We start from the raw sequence: 19023 nt of genomic DNA, 5'->3' as shown, positions 1-19023 counted from the left end.
TTTTCTATAATGTGAAATGTTTTCAAAACGTCAAATTTAATTTAGCTGTGTTCTCTAGCCCGTTTTCTTTCTCCATAGTAAAAACTGAGACAAAATGTTTATTTCATATTTTTCCCATCACCTGAGGTTTAACACAAAGATAACATCGTTGATCTTTAGGCGGCCATACTCTCTCTCTAGTTGCTCTCTTGCTCTTAATGTACTTGTAGAATCTCTTTGGATTATTCTTAATCTTATTTGCCAAGGCTATCTCATTGCTTTAGGAGAAAGTGAGAACTGCAGATGCTGGAGATCAGAGCTGAAAATGTGTTGCTGGAAAAGCGCAGCAGTGAAAATGTGTTGCTGGAATTCCTGAAAAAGGGCTCATGCCCGAAACGTCGATTCACCTGCTCGTTGGATGTTGCCTGACCTGCTGCGCTTTTCCAGCAACACATTCTCAGTATCTCATTACTTTCCTGACCTCCCTCTTAAGAATGTCCAAACACTGTTTATACTGTTCAAGAGATTAATTTGAACCAAGTTGTTTATATCTGAATATATGATTCACTTTTATTCTTTATGGGAACCTCAATATCTTTTTCATCCATCGTTCTCTAATCTTACCAACTTTACCTTTCACTCTACCAGGGAAATATCACTCTAAACATTTCATTATCACACTTTTGAATGCCCTATACTTATCAGACGTCTCTTTGTTTGCAAACAATCTACTCCAATCAATTCTTAAAAGTTTTTGCAAATTTATCTTTTTCTAAATTTCTTATTTTATTTGTTGCAACTTACCATGTATACTCGTGTAATAATCGATCTCATGCAAAAGTCAACACCCTTTTTGGTCAAATAACCTGGAATTTTCCATATACCTTGTGTAAAGGTAGACCCTAGTACTTCACAGATAACAGATTAACATTAATTAATGAGTATGCAGACTGTCATGTCCTGCTCCAGCCTTCTGGTTGTTCCAGACTGCTGGCTGTTGTGTTTCACTCTGGGTTTTCTGAATTACCATTATTCATTTAGAGATCAGCTGGGATTCTACTAATGATACGGTATGAATTATAGAATCCCTAAAGTGTAGGAACAGGCCCTTTGGCCCAACTAGTCCACACTGACCCTCCGAAGAGTAACCCACTCAGACCCGTTTCCCCAACCCTATATTTATCCCTGACTACTGCACCTAACCTATACATCCCTGAACACTGGACAATTTAGCATGGCCAATTCACCTAACCTGCACATCTTTGGACTGTGAGAGGAAACTGGAGTACCCAGAGGAAACCCACACAAACACGGGGACAATGTGCAAACTCCACACAAACAGTTGCCCGAGGCTGGAATCAAACCTGGTTCCCTGGCGCTGTGAGGCAGCAGTGCTAAGCACTGAGCCACCGTGCCGCCCCAGATGGATTTCAGCTTCTCAAAAGTAGTATCCATGTAATAGCTGACCCCATAAATTTAACCTTAAAAAGTAGTCAAAAAAAATTTGACTATTACTCGAGTACATACAGTATATTTTAGTGGAATCTACAAATTTGGCTCCAGTACTGTCTGTCTTTCTCTGCATCCAAATCATTAATATAGATTGTAAATAATGGTGTCCTGAGTACTGAACCCTGTGGCAGTCCACTAGTTACATTTGCCAACCAAAGAAAGACTCATTTCTTCTGGCTCACTGCTTTCTATTGATTAGCCAATACTCTATCCTCATTAGTAAGTTACCCCTAACCCCATGTAATCTGACCTAGTGGATAACCTTTTATGCAGCACCTTATTAAATGCTTTCTGGAACTCCAGATATACTGCATCTACAGGATCTCTATAATCCACCTTTACAAATGAAAGAAAAGGATTCAAGACATCATTTGTGTACTGAATGAGATATACAAATTACATTACTGTCTGAATTTTGAGCCCCCATTTCAGTCCCTAATCAGCACACAGATGCAAACATTTGTGCCTTGTAGTCAGCATTCCACTCCCCTAACTCCATTTTTGCTTTTGGCTAGTTTCCAGTCTGCCCCTGCAAGTGGTGAGCAGTTAATAGAGGTATTTAAAGGCGAATTACAGGGTTTTTTTGTCTGAGACTAAGTGAAATTTTCTTGTCAGTCTCGATGACCTACAGGCAATGAGGAAAATGCAGCTGTTGGAAGGTCCACTGCCCTATTGTTGGCAAGCTTCCAGACCTCCCTGTCTTCCTGAGTTCAATTACTGCCATAGGCTACTCTGAGGAAGGATCTTTCACTCTGCTGGTGTTTTACTTTATACTTTAAGAAATTTGAAAGAGGTAGCCCCTAAATTATACTCACTCACTTAAACTGTTTGAGCATCCTGCTGCTATCTTCATGCAGACGCAGCCTCCTGCTGTCCTCCAGCTAGAAATGAGATACTGGTCAAATAAGTTCTCCCATTCGAAATACAGAAAAGATAAACCAGATCAGTATGTCTTGTTTACCACCTTCACTGGCTATTCCTTCTGGGTTTGAAGTCCATCTTAAAATTTATGATGAACCTGCCCTCTGACCATAATTAATTAATTTAGCATAAATCACATTGAATTACTATGCCCACATAGCTCAGGCATCTGAATCCCAATTGAGCTTGTGCAGGTTGTTCTGCTATAATGTGCATTTCGTTAAAGCGAATTTGCTGTACCACAATTGATGAATTGGGGACACTGTTTCTAAAGTGCAAACTTTTGTTGGCTGTAACACGATTACATAGTCAACACTTTAAGCTCTGTTTTTAAAGTACAATTTTTCTATAATGTAAGGTTGCACAAGAATGCAACAATCGCGTTACAGAAGAACCACCTATACAATGGAATTCTGAAACCCACAAGGAAAATCCTTTCCTTGATGTCTGTGATAAAAGTTATTTCAAAAAAGATCTCTCTTGATCAGTTAGACTTTGTAAATTCCTGATAACAGATCTAACGCAAAAGGAACACTAGTCAGGAAGTTGAGTATGAAATTGGTAAGATCTGTGTAATTTTCAGTAGCCCCAATGGGTTTCCATCCCAGACTAACCAGTATGCATATCAGTGTGAAGCACCAGAATTTTTATAATGGTTATTTTCTGATTGTTGTTCTAGGAACAAACTCATCTACAGATGACATGTATCAGAAATGTCCATGCTCATGAATTGCCCATGATTATCCGAACTCTTATAATCCTGGTCAATATTCAAATTTTAGTAACAGAAATGTTAATTAGATTTGACAGTTGCAATTTTAAGTAGACAAGGGAAAGATTGCAAAATTTTGGTGTTGTATTTCGCCATTTACTCTTCTAAAGCTATTTAAAGTTTTCAAACCTTACTGAATTTTTTGCAGTGATATTTGAATGCTAAATTTCTTTGCTTTTCTGTTTCAAATATTTCTAATTCTGTTTGTCTCTAGCTGCCGAAGATAGTCCTACAGATAATAGGGCATCAGTCCCTGAGCAGGATACATCAACTAAACCATCATTGCTACTGCCTTCTAAAAAGTCTGTAGCTTTTCACTGTGACATTGAGGAAACCCCTGCAAAGCAACAATCCTATCCTAAGCAACGCCCTGCCCTACCTCCAAAACCACTCTCGAGGATTGCCAACCATATAGCTGGTAGGTTTTGTTCACCTGGCTTTTAAGACTTCACACTAATAAATGTGTATTTTTCTCTACACATTTCTATGACTATGTTCTATAAGGTAACTTGTCTGCCTATTTAAATTGAATGTTTTTTTTTAAAGGATTTTAGTGTTACTTTCAGGTATTTGCAGACTCAGGTGACCTAACACGAAAAGAAATTAGATTGTGAATATTATTTAGACATTTTGTAGAACTGCTCCTTGTTCCAAGAGCACCCTGTAAACCTGACGTATGTGACAGAGTTGCTTTACCCTTTTCTATACTGTACATATCAAAGGAGTTAATACGAACAATAATCATAATTTTCTATTTACTAAATTTTGTAGTCTAACACATCAATTATGTTTTTCAAGATGTTACCACATTTGCATTGAAGTAAATAATAGTCTTCTGCTTTTAACGGTTAACTGAAGTATTAGTTCTGAAATGCAATCAACAGTACTTAACAGATATGCACAATTTACACAATTCGGCATGAATGTCAATGGCAGAATGTGAAATGCATAATAATTTCTCACATCAGTATCAATCATATAAAACTGTATAAAGGAACAAGTTCCTCAACATGAAAAGAACAATTAAAGTAGGGAATCGGTAATTTGAGGTAAATTGAATCAGCATTCCTACATTGCTACATTTTCATGCAGTTAGTCCAAGTAATGCTGGAGAGAGAGAGAGGCTTGTGTAAATATACAAATTTGGGAGTATTCACAGACATGTACAAACTAAGGCGTATTGGATTTGCAAAACATTAAATGCATATGTGCATATACACATGGAGTGTCAGTTAACCCAGCTTTAATGCCTCTTAGTGAATTGAAATCATGTTCATAATATTCAACACATTTTCAGCTATGGAATTCCCCTTTGATCTTAGATTTGAATCTTCCAGATAACTCAGGTTTATAAAAATGTTATAAAATTATCTGCATAAAAGAGCTGGCTGGAAGCAAGCAAATATGGGAATATATGGGAAGCATTGGCAAGATAACGGGCGGCACGGTGGCACAGTGGTTAGCACTGCTGCCTCACAGCGCCAGAGACCCGGGTTCAATTCCCGCCTCAGGCGACTGTCTGTGTGGAGTTTGCACATTCTCCCCGTGTCTGCGTGGGTTTCCTCCGGGTTCTCCGGTTTCCTCCCACAGTCCAAAGATGTGCAGGTCAGGTGAATTGGCCATGCTAAATTGTCTGTAGTGTTAGGTAAGGGGTAAATGTATGGGTGGGTTGCGCTTCGGTGGGGCAGTGTGGACTTGTTGGGCCGAAGGGCCTGTTTCCCCACTGTAAGTAATCTAATCTAAAAATATTTTGCCAGTTGAATTGAGCCATAAGACTTAAAGTGTTTTGATTTTGTGTTTTCCAATATCCTACATTGAATTAGATTTTAGTATTGCATTACTCAGGTTTACTATTCTGTTTAAGCTTTACATTTCTAATTACTTTTTTTGTTCAATAATACAACCATAAAAGCTTGTAGCATCCTCAATGATCTTCGGCCACGCAATGATCCTATTTCCAATGACAAATGTTAACTGCAGTATTGCTTTTCAAGCCAGAGCACACAAATGTCATAGTTTAGTGTAGAACTGAGTCCATGCTTTCAATGGAGAGTTTTGTGCAAACCAAACACAGATTGAAGAAGCAGAGTCAGTCCTGTAGCTCTCTCTTCAATCTGCACTCCCTCCAAGTGTGGTCTTGCTGGGATATGGGATCATTACTTCTTCATTTATAACAGAGTAATACCAGCATTGGCAAGATATTTCATCTTTTACCAGTGCGTGTTTTAACATCTCCCATGTCTTGTATCCATGTTAAGAGTGTGGTGCTGGGTCAGGCAGCATCCGAGGAGCAGGAAAATCGATGTTACAGGCAAAAGCCCTTCATCAGCCCTTCCTGAAACATCGATTTTCCTGTTCCTCAGATGCTGCCTGACCTGCTGTGCTTTTCCAGCACCCCACACTTGACTCTAATCTCCAGCATCTGCAGTGCTCACTTTCACCTTGTATCCATGTTAGCTCAGTGTACGTGGTTGTTAACATGATGGCAAATTATATTGTATTTTGGATAGGTTCAAGTTACATATATTTTACTAATTTTACTTAAGAATAAATTTCCTAAATCATTTCAAGTTATAACCTTCATGTTAGCAGGTCAAAGAAACATTTTTTCTCATGGTCTGGCGAGATTTAAGTATGGGTTTCTTCGGAAGTAGAATGGGGTAACCCAAGGCCCTGCCTTTTTCCTCACTACCTGTCTCCAATATTTGCTATTTTTCCATCAAGTAGTTATGAAAGCTATGAAGCTTCTGCCCACTGATGGTGTCAGAAGTGAGGGAACAATCAGCACTGTGTCTTCAAAAGTACATGATGTAACATTTAAAGTGATAAAGAATAATTTAGTGAGACTACTGTCAAGTTATCTCAGTAATAGTGATTGCAGGTCACAGACACAGAGGTCAACAGCCCAATTTATATCATTCACAATTTTATGCTCATTAATTTAATTAATTTAAAAATGTGCCTTCTAAACCAGTCCTGTGGGAGATGTTATTTGTTGAAATTGTGCCTGTAAAATTCAGGAACAAATTCTGAATATAATAATCTGAGAAATCTGCAATAAAACTATTTTTTTTAACTCATGAGTTAGACTGTATGAAATAGTTGGTGACTGTCAAATGAATGTCACAATGTGATCTACTCCATGGACTGCAGGTGATACACAACTGATTGCAGACATTATCAACCGGGCCCTTCACTTGTAGGGCCATCATTACAATGAATTGGGAATGCTGAACATCCAGACAACACTGCAACATAAGGTCCATGTGTACATCAGAATCAACTCAGTTGCTTTGAAGGGACCAATCACACTGGTTCAGATTTATGAAGTTCACTAAGGAATCAGTCTGAATCAGCCACTCTGTAGAGCCAAGGGCTAAATAAGGACCACTGTAGTTTATTATTCCCTAAGAAAGTGTTTTCTATCTGATCCTCACTCCTGAGAAGGCAGATCTCCACACTGAATATAGCTGCACTCACTTGCGCTGCCATATTGTCACTGGTTCTCACAAAAGTATCAAATATAACCACTTCAGGATTTTGATTTCAGAGTTTAAAAAGATTTCCCATTTTACATTTTTCTTCCCCTCTTTTAGGTTTTCCTGCAGCCTACACCATACCTCGGCTGAGAAGGCAGACAGACAGGCAGGCAGCCTACTCCCACGACTCTACCATTGGCGCTTGTAAGAGACCAGTGGGACATATGAGAGTGATCTGGGGTGAGTTGCCTCTGTCTCTCACTTCCTGTGTGAAAGAGCCTGCACTCAGTACGTGGTTGTTAGGGTGTGGCTAAAATCAGGAATTTGTCATTCAGGAACCCACGACATCCACAACAGACTGCTGCAATTTAAATATATCATACTTGCCTTAAGTTCTCCATAACTCACGTTTCAAAGTGTGTGTGGTTTTCTGATTTACACAAGACACATGAACACATCACTTTGCCTGTGCAATGTATATGTAACTGATATTTTAAACAGGTTATTTTTAGTATCTTATTTTTTGAATTATGTAGATTGTTACAACCGTTGGTTGGAATGAGAATCCTGTTGGATAAGATCTTAGATTTTTAAATCCTCTACAAGATCTATGTTAAATGAGATGAAAATTTTTTTGGGGGGGGATATAAGCACATTTTAATGTCAGTTTATACTGCCCATCCCTAGTTAAGTGTTTAAGGTGGATGGGGTGCCAATCAGATAAGCAGCTTTGTTTTAGATTGTATTGAGCATTGCTTGAGTTGCACTTATCCAGGCAAGTAGAGGATTTTTCAACATACCCCTGCTGTGTGCCTTGTAAATGGTGGACAGGCTTGCGGTACTGGGACATGAGTTATTTGTGCAACTTCTGATATGCTGTTGTATCAGATCCAATGAAGCTTCCAATCAATGATTACCCACAGGATGTTGATCGTAGATAATTCAGTGATGTTAATATCATTGGAAGGTGCTTAGATTTTCTCTTGTTGAAAGCTAGTCTATAGCACTGTTATGAGGCAAATGCCACTTGTCAGTCATTCTGAATGCTTTCCACATCTTTTTTTTTTTAGATTATATTACAGTGTGGAAACTGTACAGGCACAATCTGTACAGGCACAATCTGCTTGATAATCTGAGCAGTTGTGAATGGTATTGAAAACTGTAAAATTGTCAACTGACATCCCTCTAAAGTTTATGTTAGAGGTTTTTAGAGTCATAGAGATGTACAGCATGGAAACAGACCCTTCAGTCCAACCAATCCATGCCGACCAGATATCCCAACCCAGTCTAGTCCCACCTACCAGCACCCGGCCCATATTCCTTCAAACCCTTCCTATTCATATACCCATCCAAACGCCTCTTTTTTTTATAGATATTTTTATTAGAAATTTAACATTTTTACAAGTTTACAAAAATAAACAAAACTCTCAAGTACAAACATTGATATACAATTAAATCTTAAATATATAATAACCAAAATTTAACAAAAGAAAAATACCGAGAAAGAAAAAAAAACAAAACTCAACTAACTATTAATCTAACCTACAACTAACCAGACTGTATATTTAAGTCTCTTACATTATACTTTGTTTTACATTACATTACAGTGTGGAAACAGGCCCTTCAGCCCAACAAGTCCACACCGACCCGCCGAAGCGCAACCCACCCATACCCCTACATTTACCTCTTACCTAACACTACGGGCAATTTAGCATGGCCAACTCACCTGACCTGCACATCTTTGGACTGTGGGAGGAAACCGGAGCACCCGGAGGAAACCCATGCAGACATGGGGAGAACGTGCAAACTCCACACAGTCAGTCGCCTGAGGCGGGAATTGAACCTGGGTCTCCGGCGCTGTGAGGCAGCAGTGCTAACCACTGTGCCACCGTGCCGCCCACTTTTTAAAAAGGTTTTGTGATTTACATATGAAAGAATTGAAACCAACATAGTCATTCTCAAAGATGAGAGACTTAACAAACAACCCAGATCTTTTTCAATATATTAGATTAGAAATAAGAGAAAGAGAAAAAAAAACAAAAAAATAACGGATAACATAGAAATTGAGATACATGCTCAGAATGTGTTAACATCAGATGTAACAAAACCCGTATTCGTGCGGGATTCCTCTCCCAAGGGGCCCCGGACCAGCCAGGTTTGTAATCTCAGTTAAATAAAAGCCCTTGTTAGGATAGCCGAAATATCTGTATTCATATAATTCAAGGAGGGCTACCATATTTTATAAAATAATTCGGTCTTTCGATGCACCATATTTGTAAGGAAGTCAAGGGGAATACATTCCATAATTAATCTGTGCCAATTTGAAAGTCTGGGGGGGCCCTCAGCCACCCAGTTTACCAAAATATTTTTCCTTGCACAGAAAGAGAGAATAGAAAATAGTGCATGTCTAGGGAGGGAAAGTTCGAAAAGCCCAAAAGGAGAGATACAGGGTCCACTTTAATTGCTGTTCCTAAAATTTCTGTCAGGGTACTTGCTCAGTCCAGTATCTACGGATCTTATGACAGGTCCATAGGCAATGTACAAGAGTGCCCACCTCTATTTTACATTTGGGACACATTGGAGATGCTCCTGCCTTAAATTTTGCCAATCGATCCGGTGCTACATGGGCCCTATGAAGTATCTTCAGCTGGATAGCCTGAGTTCTGTTACAGATGGTGATTCTTCTGGCATTTTCCCAAATGTCATTCCACGTTTCTATAGAGATTTCTAGTCCCAATTCCTGATCCCATGTTTTAAGCAGATTGTCCATATCTCCCGATACTTCATCATGTAGTAAATGATAAATAGTACTAATGGAAGATACCCCCACTGGTCGTAGTATTCTACATTCTCTATCTGATTTATAAAGACTATCTAATAACGTAGTCTTCTTCTGTATATAATCTCGAATTTGGAAGTATCAATACAGGTCTCCATTAGGTAATCCGAATTTCTGATGCAGCTATTCAAAAGACATCAGGACCCCATCTTTAAATAGGTCCCCTAAACATGAGATACCCCTCGATCTCCAGAGTTTAAAAGTGGCATCTGTAAACCCCGGTTGGAATCCCCATGCTCCCACTATCGGCGCATAGGGGGATGTTTTATGTGAGTTGCCCTCATTTTGCCGCATTGTATTCCAAGCTTTAATTGTGTTTAGTATTGTAGGATTTTTACAGTGATCCGTAATGATTTTCCTCTTGTCTGAAAATAAAAGGTTAATAAGTGGGCATTTTACTTGAGAAGCCTCGATGTCCAGCCAGATTGATTGTGGATCAGACAAGACCCAATCAGCTATGTAACTCAATAGGGAACTTAACTGATGTTTCCTAAAATCTGGGAAGTCCAATCCTCCCCTTGCCTGTGGAAGCTGTAGCTTCTTCAGCTTAATGAGGGGCCGTCTATGATTCCAGATAAAGGAACCCAGCCAGCCATATAATTTACATAGTGCCAGCCTCGGCAGCATCACCGGAAGCATTCTCATAGGATATAGGAGATGGGGCAGGACATTCATTTTAATTAGTGCTATTCTACCCAGCCAGGAAATTGGAAGGTCTCCCCATCGCTGGAGGTCTTGCCTTATCCTTTCCAGTAAATGCACAAAGTTAGCCTTGTATAACTGACCAAATACTGGGGTAATAAAAAACCTAAATATAAGAAACCCTCCAGGGACCAACGAAAGGGAAAATGGGATCTGTCCACTAAGTGGGGTATCATAGCAAGGCCACCCATTGGCATAGCCTCCGATTTTGAGAAATTAATTTTATAGCCTGAGAATGCGCTAAATGTATTAATAACTTGGATTAAGCGAGGTACGGACATCAGAGGATTACTGAGGAATAGAAGAACATCATCTGCATAAAGGGTAATTTTATGGTTACCTATACCAATCCTCGGGGCCGTTATATTAGGATCAGCCTGTATAGCATCTGCTAGTGGTTCAATTATTAGCGTAAATAACAATGGCGAGAGAGGACATCCCTGACGGTAGCCCCTACCCACACTGAAGCTATCCGAACCTAATCCATTGGTAACCACAACTGCTTTGGGATCACTATACAATGTTGAGACCCATTTGGTAAACACCTTTCCAATGCCAAACCTTTCCAATGTGTAAAAAAAATGACCATTCAACCCTATCGAATGCCTTTTCCGCGTCTAATGAAACTACTACTCCTGGTATCTTTCCCTGATGGCAGGCTTGAATCATATTCAAAACCCTTCTAATATTATCGGATGATCTACGGCCCTTAATAAACCCCGTCTGATCCTCCTTTATGATATGTGGCAGTACCCTTTCTAGTCTCAGTGCTAACATTTTGGAAAGGATTTTAAAATCTACATTTAGCAAGGATATTGGTCTGTATGACGTACAATCTTCTGGATCCTTTCCCTTTTTAAGGATAAGAGAGATATTTGCCTCTTTCAGCGAAGGCGGGAGACAGCCCTGACTATATGCATAGTTATACATGTCCATAAGTGGACCCGCCAATATTCCTGTAAATTCTTTGTAGAATTCAGCTTGAAAACCATCTGGGCCCGGTGCCTTACCGCTCTGAAGTTGCCTGATTGCGTCAAGTATTTCTTGGACTGTTAGGGAAGCATTTAAGACCGATACCTGTTCCGGAGTTAGGCCCGGAAAGGTCAAATTTTTAAAAAATGATTGCATCCTCCTAGTCCTGTCTTCACAATCCTGCGATTTATATAAATCAGAATAAAATTTTCTAAAGATCGCATTAATCTTTTTATGATCATGAGTCAAAATACCCGTACTTTCCTTGATTGACGTGATAGTTTGAGGGGCCTTTTTTTTCTTTGCAAGAAATGCTAAGTATCTACCCGGTTTGTCGTCAAATTCATATAACCTTTGTTTTGCAAATAATATTTCCCTCTTAGCCGTTTGGGTAAGCGTAGTGTTTAGAGCTGTCCTAAGGGCTGTAATCCTTTGCAATTTGATAATAGAAGGTCTATCAGCGTATGTTGTTTCAGCTGCTTTTAAGCGGGCTTCGAGCAGACGCTGTTGTTCTCCTTTTAATTTTTTCTGGGTCGCTGAGTAGGAGATGATCAAACCTCGCATGTAAGCTTTGATGGTCTTCCACATCATTGATGGGTTGCTAGCCGTACCTAAATTAATTTCTAAAAAAGTTTTAAATTCTTGAGAGAAGTACTTTACAAATTTACTATCTTTCATCAGGAAGGGGTCCATACGCCAATGCCGAGGGGATGTCCCGTTGTTCCTCGCCTTGGTTTCTATATATACAGCAGTGTGGTCGGAAATTGCTATACTACCTATTTTCAGGATGATATGGAATTTTTAAAAATCGAGGGGGCAAAAAACATATCAATTCTGGTATGACATTTATGTGGATTGGAGTAAAAAAAAATCTCTGCCCTGTGGATGAAGACATCTCCATACATCTACTAATCCTAATTCTTTGTTCAGATCCACCAATTGTCTAGACGTGGGAGATACTCCTGCAGTACTCTTGGGAATCCTATCTATTTCCAGATCCATAATACAATTAAAGTCTCCCCCTATAATTGTATGACGGGCACCAAGAGCCATCAATTTTGAGAAGGCTTCCATTATAAATTTAAAGGGGTGTGCCGGGGGGGGGGCAGTACAAATTTAAAATCCCATATTCCTCTCCATTTATATGGGCTTTAATCAAAATATATCATTCAGATTCGTCTTTTATCTGATTTAGGATTCTGAAAGGGAAATTCTTCCGAACAAGAATAACAACTCCCCTACTTTTTGAGCTAAAAGAAGAAAAAAAGGCCTGATCATATCCACCCTGTCGTAATTTCAAGTGTTCTTTATCCAACAGGTGTGTCTCCTGTAGGAGAGCTATATCAACTCTTTCTTTCTTAAGATTTGATAATATTTTCTTCCTTTTGACTGGCGAATTACTCCCCTTGACATTCCAGGTGCACCACTTAACCGACTGATCAACCATAATCATCCGGGCAAATCCGAGACTCCTCGGGAGGGGAAACCCTATCCAGAACGTCCCGAGCATAGAGCATATAAAATTCACAAAAATAGAGGCTCTCTAATACACTCACAAAAGTATAATAAAAAACTATTTCTAAATAATAAAAAAAATATAAAACGTATTTAAATGGAGATTTTCCCCCTTGTTCCCAGGGGGTGTCACTTACTTTCCAAAGGTCCCTCATATTCTCTCCCAACCAATGCCCCACCCTTGATCCAGGCGCTCCTCAATAGGATGAGGAGAATTCAGATATAATACAAAGCTAGAGTTAACAGTGAGCACCCTACCCCCACCCCCCCCCCCCCACACCAACACCTGGATATATTTGGTAATGTTAATACCATGTATAAACATATATAACTATAAAACTACAACCTCAACAAATAATAATTAAATATAATAATACAAAATAACAAGGGAAAACAACCCCGCTCCTAGAGACAGAGGTAAAATCGAATAAGGTAAACATCTCCCCCCACCAACATTAACTAAACCCCCGGCTTATATATATATATATATATATATATATACACACATACATACATAGAATAATTAAAAAAAACCAAGTGGGGGAGAAAATCGTTAAATAGAGAACAAATAAATAAATCCCTCTCCCCACCCCCCAAGATAATATTAAACAGTAAGGTAAGAAAAAAGAAAAAGGGGGAGATATAAACCGGAGTGGGGGAAAGGCAAACCAACATCCATTATCTCTTACAATTTATCTAAGAGAGTCCAAAGATTCCTTAGCCTTTTCTGGCGATCTGAAGTTATACATGGATCCTTCATGGTTAAAGCGTAGCGTCGCTGGGTAGCGTAAGGAGTATTGAATATTTAAGTCCCTTAAACACTTCTTCGCCTCATCGAATGCCTTCCTCTTTCGGACCAGAGCTGGGGAAAAGTCCTGAAATAACATGATCTTGGATCCTTTATAGATCACGGCTTCGGAATCTTTACCAAGATTTCTAGAGGCTTCTAGGAGTATCTGCCTCTCCCTATAGCTCTGCAGCTGGAACAGGACCGGGCGTGGGCTCTGGTTCGAGCTGGGCCCGCATATTGCAACCCGGTAGGCCCATTCTACCCTTACCTGGCCTGATCCAGCTTCCAGATTTAAAAGCTGTGGCAGCCACTGCTCGAGGAATGCTGTAAGCTGGCCTTCCTCTTCCCGTTCGGGAAGGCCCAGCAAACAAATATTTTTTCGGCGACCTCGATTATCGAGGTCATCAATATGATTCTCTAAGGTCCGGACTCGCTGTAGTTCCGGAGGTTGCGGTCTTTAGCTCCGCCCCTCCGACTCGGCGCTCGATTTCTTTTATGCCTTGGTCGTGCTTTTGCAGCACGGCCGAGAGTGAGTCCCATCGGCTTCGGGATTCTTCAATGAAAGCGTCGGTCTTCGCATCCAGTTTAGAGATGATTTCCACAAGGCTTGCCACTATAGGTAAGTCCGCCGGGGCGGCTGCGGATGCCTCTGCTGCAGCTGGAGAGGGTGGGGAGGGTTTCTGCTTGCGGAGAGCTGCGGGCTCCCTTCCCTTTAGTCATTTTTACTAAAGATTAGATTGTTTAAATTTAATACTAAGCAGCTAATTAAATTAAACAGCTATTTTAAATGATTTGGTGAGTGTGGTGGGGGTGGGTGGCCCACTTTTCCCAAGTCTTGGGAGGAGCACTATAGACTCAGACTTGCTGGGTCGCCACCATCTTGGATCCCCTCCCCAAACGCCTCTTAAATGTTGCAATTTTACCAGGCTCCACCACTTGCTCTGGCAGCTCATTCTATACACATACCACCCTCTGTATGAAAAAGTTGCCCCTTACGCCCCTTTTATACCTTTCCTCTTTTGCCCTAAACCTATGCCCTCTAGTTCTGGACTCCCTGACCCCAGGGAAAAGACTTTGTCTACTTACCCTACCCATGCCCCTCATAATTTTGTAAACCTGTATTAGGTCACCCCTCCACCTCCGACACTCCAGGGAAAACAGCCCCAGCCTGTTCAGCCTCTCCCTGTAGCTCAGATCCTCCAACCCTGGCAACATCCTTGTAGATCTTTTCAGAACCCTTTCATGTTTCACAACATCTTTCCGATAGGAAGGAGACCAGAATTGCACGCAGTATTCCAACAGTGGCCTAACTAATGCCCCGTACAGCTGCAACATGACCTCCCAACTCCTGTACTCAATACTCTGACCAATAAAGGAAAGCATACCAAGCGCCTTCTTCACTATCCTATCTACCTGCGACACCACTTTCAAGGAACCTGTACTCCATGGTCTCTTTGTTCAGCAACACTCCCTAGGACCTTACCATTAAATGTATAAGTCCTCTAAGATTTGCTTTCCCAAAATGCAGCACCTTGCATTTATCTGAATTTAAACTCCAAATGCCACTTCTCAGCCCATTGGCCCATCTGGTCCAGATCCTGTTGTAATCTGAGGTAACCCTCTTTGTTGTCCACTACACCTCCAATTTTGGTGTCATCTGCAAATTTACTAACTGTAACTCTTATGCTCGCATCCAAATCATTTATGTGAATGACAGAAAATTGAGGACCCAGCACCGATCCTTGTGGCACTCCACTGGTCACAGGCCTCCAGTCTGAAAAGCAACCCTCCACCACCACCCTCTGTCTTCTTCCTCTGAGCCAGTTCTGTATCCAAATGGCTAGTTCTCCCTGTATTCTGTGAGATCTAACCTTGCTAATCAGTCTCCTATGGGAACCTTGTCGAATGCCTCACTAAAGTCCATATAGACCACATTTACCACTCTGCCCTCATCAATTCTCTTTGTTACTTCTTCAAAAACTCAATCAGGTTTGTGGGACATGATTTCCCACACACAAAGCCATGTTGACTGTCCCTAATCAGTACTTGCCTTTCCAAATACATGTACACCCTGTCCCTCAGGATTCCCTCCAACAACTTGCCCACCACAGACATCAGGGTCACTGGTCTGTAGTTCCCTGGCTTGTCCTTACCCCCCCTTCTTAAACAGTGGCACTATGTTAGCCAACCTCCAGTCTTCTGGTACCTTACCTGTGACTATCGATGATAGAAATATCTCAGCAATCACTTCACTAGCTTCCCACAGAGTTCTAGGGTACAACTGATCAGGTCCTGGGGATTTATCCACCTTTATGCGTTCTAAGACATCCAGCACTTCATTGGATGTAATACAATAACTCAGTTATACCTTAAAGCTGAAATGATTGGCCTTAGTATATCTTCCCTTGAATGTGTCAGGTATGATTTCAACCAGTGGAGAGCTTTTCCTTGATTCCCATTGACTTCCATTTTGCTCGGCTTCATTGATATTGCAAATCAAATCATCTGCCCATTTTTTGAACGAAATCTGTCATTGCTCTCTCGCTCATTGGATTAGATGATTAGACTACCTACAGTATGGAAACAGGTCTTTCGGCCCAACAAGTCCACACCGACCCTCCGAAGAGCAACCCACCCAGACCCCATATTTACCCCTGACTAATGCACCTAACACTGGGCAAGTTAGCATGGCCAGTTCACCTGACCTGCACATCTTTGGATTGTAGGAGGAAACCAGAGCACCCGGAGGAAATCCATGCAGACACGGGGTGAATGTGCAAACTCCACACAGGCATTCGCCCAAGGCTGGATTTGAACCGAGGTCCCTGGCGCTGTGAGGTAGCAGTGCTAACCACTGAGCCACTGTGTCACCCTTAAATATTTTCAGTCCATTCTATAAACAGTCGAAGTACCACAGAAATGGCTGGTTAACAAAATTGAGGCTGATGGAATAGGAGACATGTTGGCTTGGATTTAAAAAAAACTGGCTTCAGGTAAAAAAAACTGTGTATGATTGTTTCTCAGATTGAAGGATAATTGAGTGTGATATTATCGAAAGTTAAACATTTACAAAGGATGCAGCAAATTTTGTAGCAATCTCCCAGGATTGATGTGCAAAGCTAAAACTGAGCAACACTGCAATGCACTGTGGCAGAGTGTCTGTCAGGGAATACGTTTAGTCACAGCAACAAATGACTACATAATATTCAATTGTAGTGCAGCAACTAAAATAGCTCAACATATTTTCTTTTCCTTCAACATCAGCCCTTTTACCTAATACCATAATAAAGTGGGTTTTTTTTAATGTTTTAATATCCTGCAAGATTTCCTACTTAATATTGAGATAGCCGTACATGTGTCACATGGACTCTGGAACTATATTCTCAGTTCAATGGATAACCAATGTGATCATTTTTCCTCTCATTACCAAATTCCACTTGTGTGGTGAATTGTTGCACATCATCATCATCATGAGGTTGATTTACCATATCTGGTAAGTAGCAAAATGTATTGGACAGCACTGGTTAGACTAAAAAAGAGAATTTGGTTTCAAAGATCACTGATGTTTCCCTCCAGCAATCTAAGTATAAATGCTCTACCTGAAGGAAATAATCTTTAAAATACTAATACCTGTGAAATATAATGCACCTGGAAAATAAAGTGCATGACAACAAGAACAAGAGATCTTGAGGATGAGCAGTTGTATACTTTTCCCCATGAGCAATAAAAGGCTACTTTAACTATCAGGAGTTGAGGAAACACTATGCCATATTAAACACAGAACAGTATGGCACAAGGACTGTGACCAACTAGGTTTAATCACAGAAAGTGATTGTACAGACATGTCTGTGCTAACTATGATGCATTCTAAACTAATCCCACTTGCCTACTCGTGATATGAACCCCTCTATTCCCTGCCTGTTCACGTGTCTGTCTAAATGACTCTTAAACATTGTTATAATATCTGCTTTTACCACCTTCACTGGTATTACATTCCAGGCATCTACTAACCTCTGTGCAAAAAACCTTCCTCATACATTTCTTTTAAAATTTTCCCCTCTCACCTTAAATCTATGCCCCCTCGTGTTTGAGATTTCCATCCTGGGAAAAAGACTTTGACTGTCAACCCTGTCCCTGCTGCTCATAATTTTATTTACTTCAAACAGGTTACCACTCAGCCTTCAACACTCTTTTAGATTAGATTAGATTAGATTACTTACAGTGTGGAAACAGGCCCTTCGGCCCAACAAATCCACACCGCCCCGCCGAAGCACAACCACCCATACCCCTATATGTACCCCTTACCTAACACTATGGGCAATTTAGCATGGCCAATTCACCTGACCTGCACATCTTTGGACTGTGGGAGGAAACCGGAGCACCCGGAGGAAACCCACGCAGACACGGGGAGAACGTGCAAACTCCACACAGTCAGTCGCCTGAGGCAGGAATTGAACCCAGGTCTCTGGTGCTGTGAGGCAGCAGTGCTAACCACTGTGCCACCATGCCGCCACTCTAGGGAAAACAATCCAATCTCTCTTTATAGGTAATACACTCCAATCTAGGCATCATCTTGGTAAACCTCTTTTGCACAAAAATAATGAAAAAATTGCAGGTGCTAGAAATCTGAAACAAAATCAAATTGCTGGAGAAACTCAACAGGACTGAAAACATCTGTGGAGAAAAGAATGTTTTGGGTCCAGTGACCCTTCTTTAGAACTTCTCTTGTACCCTCTGCAAGGTCTCTGCATTCTTCCGACAGTGTGGTGACCAGAACTGCATGGATGTGACCTAAGTAAGGTCTTATGCAGCTGCAAAATGACTTGCCAACTTTTATACTCAATGTCCAACCAATTCCATGTGCCTTCTTTACTACCTTATCCATTTGTGTTGCCACTTTCAGGGAGCTATGGACTTGCATCCCAAGATCCCTCTGTATATCAGTGCTCCTCAGAGTTTGGCCATTTACTGTATACTTTCATTTTGCATTTGACCTCCCAAAATGCATCACCTCACAATTGTCCAGATTAAACTCCATCTGCCATTTTTCTGCTAAACTTTCTAATTGATCTATATTGTGCTGTATCCCTTGTCGACCTTGCTAACTATGCACAGTTGCACTAATTTTCATGTCTTTTTCAAATTTACTAATCAAATCAACTACATTTTCATCCAAATCAATTATATGTGCCACAAACAGCAACGTTCTCAACATTGAGTTTTGTGGAACACCACTGGTCAAAGACCTCCACAGCTATCCTCTGTCGTCTATGACCAAGCCAATTTTGTAACCAACTTGCAAACATACCGTGGATCTTAGGTGACTTAAATCTTTTGGACCAGTCTACCATGAGGGAACTTGTCAATGTTTTAGTTAAGTCCAGAAAGACAACATTGACTGCCTTCCCTCATCAATAATCTTTGATATTTCTCCAAAAACACTTGAGTTTGAGACAAGATCTCTTACACATAAAACCATTCTGACTATCCTTATTAAGTCAATTTTTTTTCCAAATGTGAGTAAATCTTGTCCCTGAGAATC

General features: G+C 40.5%; 1 protein-coding gene across 13 annotated transcripts in view; it reads left to right on the top strand.

Annotated features, from left to right (window-relative positions):
* The window catches only part of phactr1 (phosphatase and actin regulator 1), a 477218-nt gene that overhangs the window by 343520 nt on the left and 114675 nt on the right, over positions 1–19023 (top strand). For 10 of the 13 annotated variants that reach the window (XM_087978668.1, XM_087978665.1, XM_043718986.2 and 7 more), the window contains 2 exons: positions 3399–3602; positions 6781–6903. In XM_087978668.1, coding sequence (XP_087834794.1) covers positions 3399–3602; positions 6781–6903 — 327 coding nt within the window. The remainder of the gene's footprint in view (positions 1–3398; positions 3603–6780; positions 6904–19023) is intronic. The other 3 variants (XM_087978667.1, XM_043718985.2, XM_087978672.1) reach the window with 1 other exon arrangement.

Source organism: Chiloscyllium plagiosum, unplaced genomic scaffold, assembly GCF_037043375.1.
Source record: "Chiloscyllium plagiosum isolate Xiang-an unplaced genomic scaffold, Cpla_swu_hap1 HiC_scaffold_34, whole genome shotgun sequence".
Taxonomy (NCBI): Eukaryota; Metazoa; Chordata; class Chondrichthyes; order Orectolobiformes; family Hemiscylliidae; genus Chiloscyllium; species Chiloscyllium plagiosum.
Note: the sequence above shows the minus strand (reverse complement) of the source record. Positions and strands in the feature narration are given on the sequence as shown.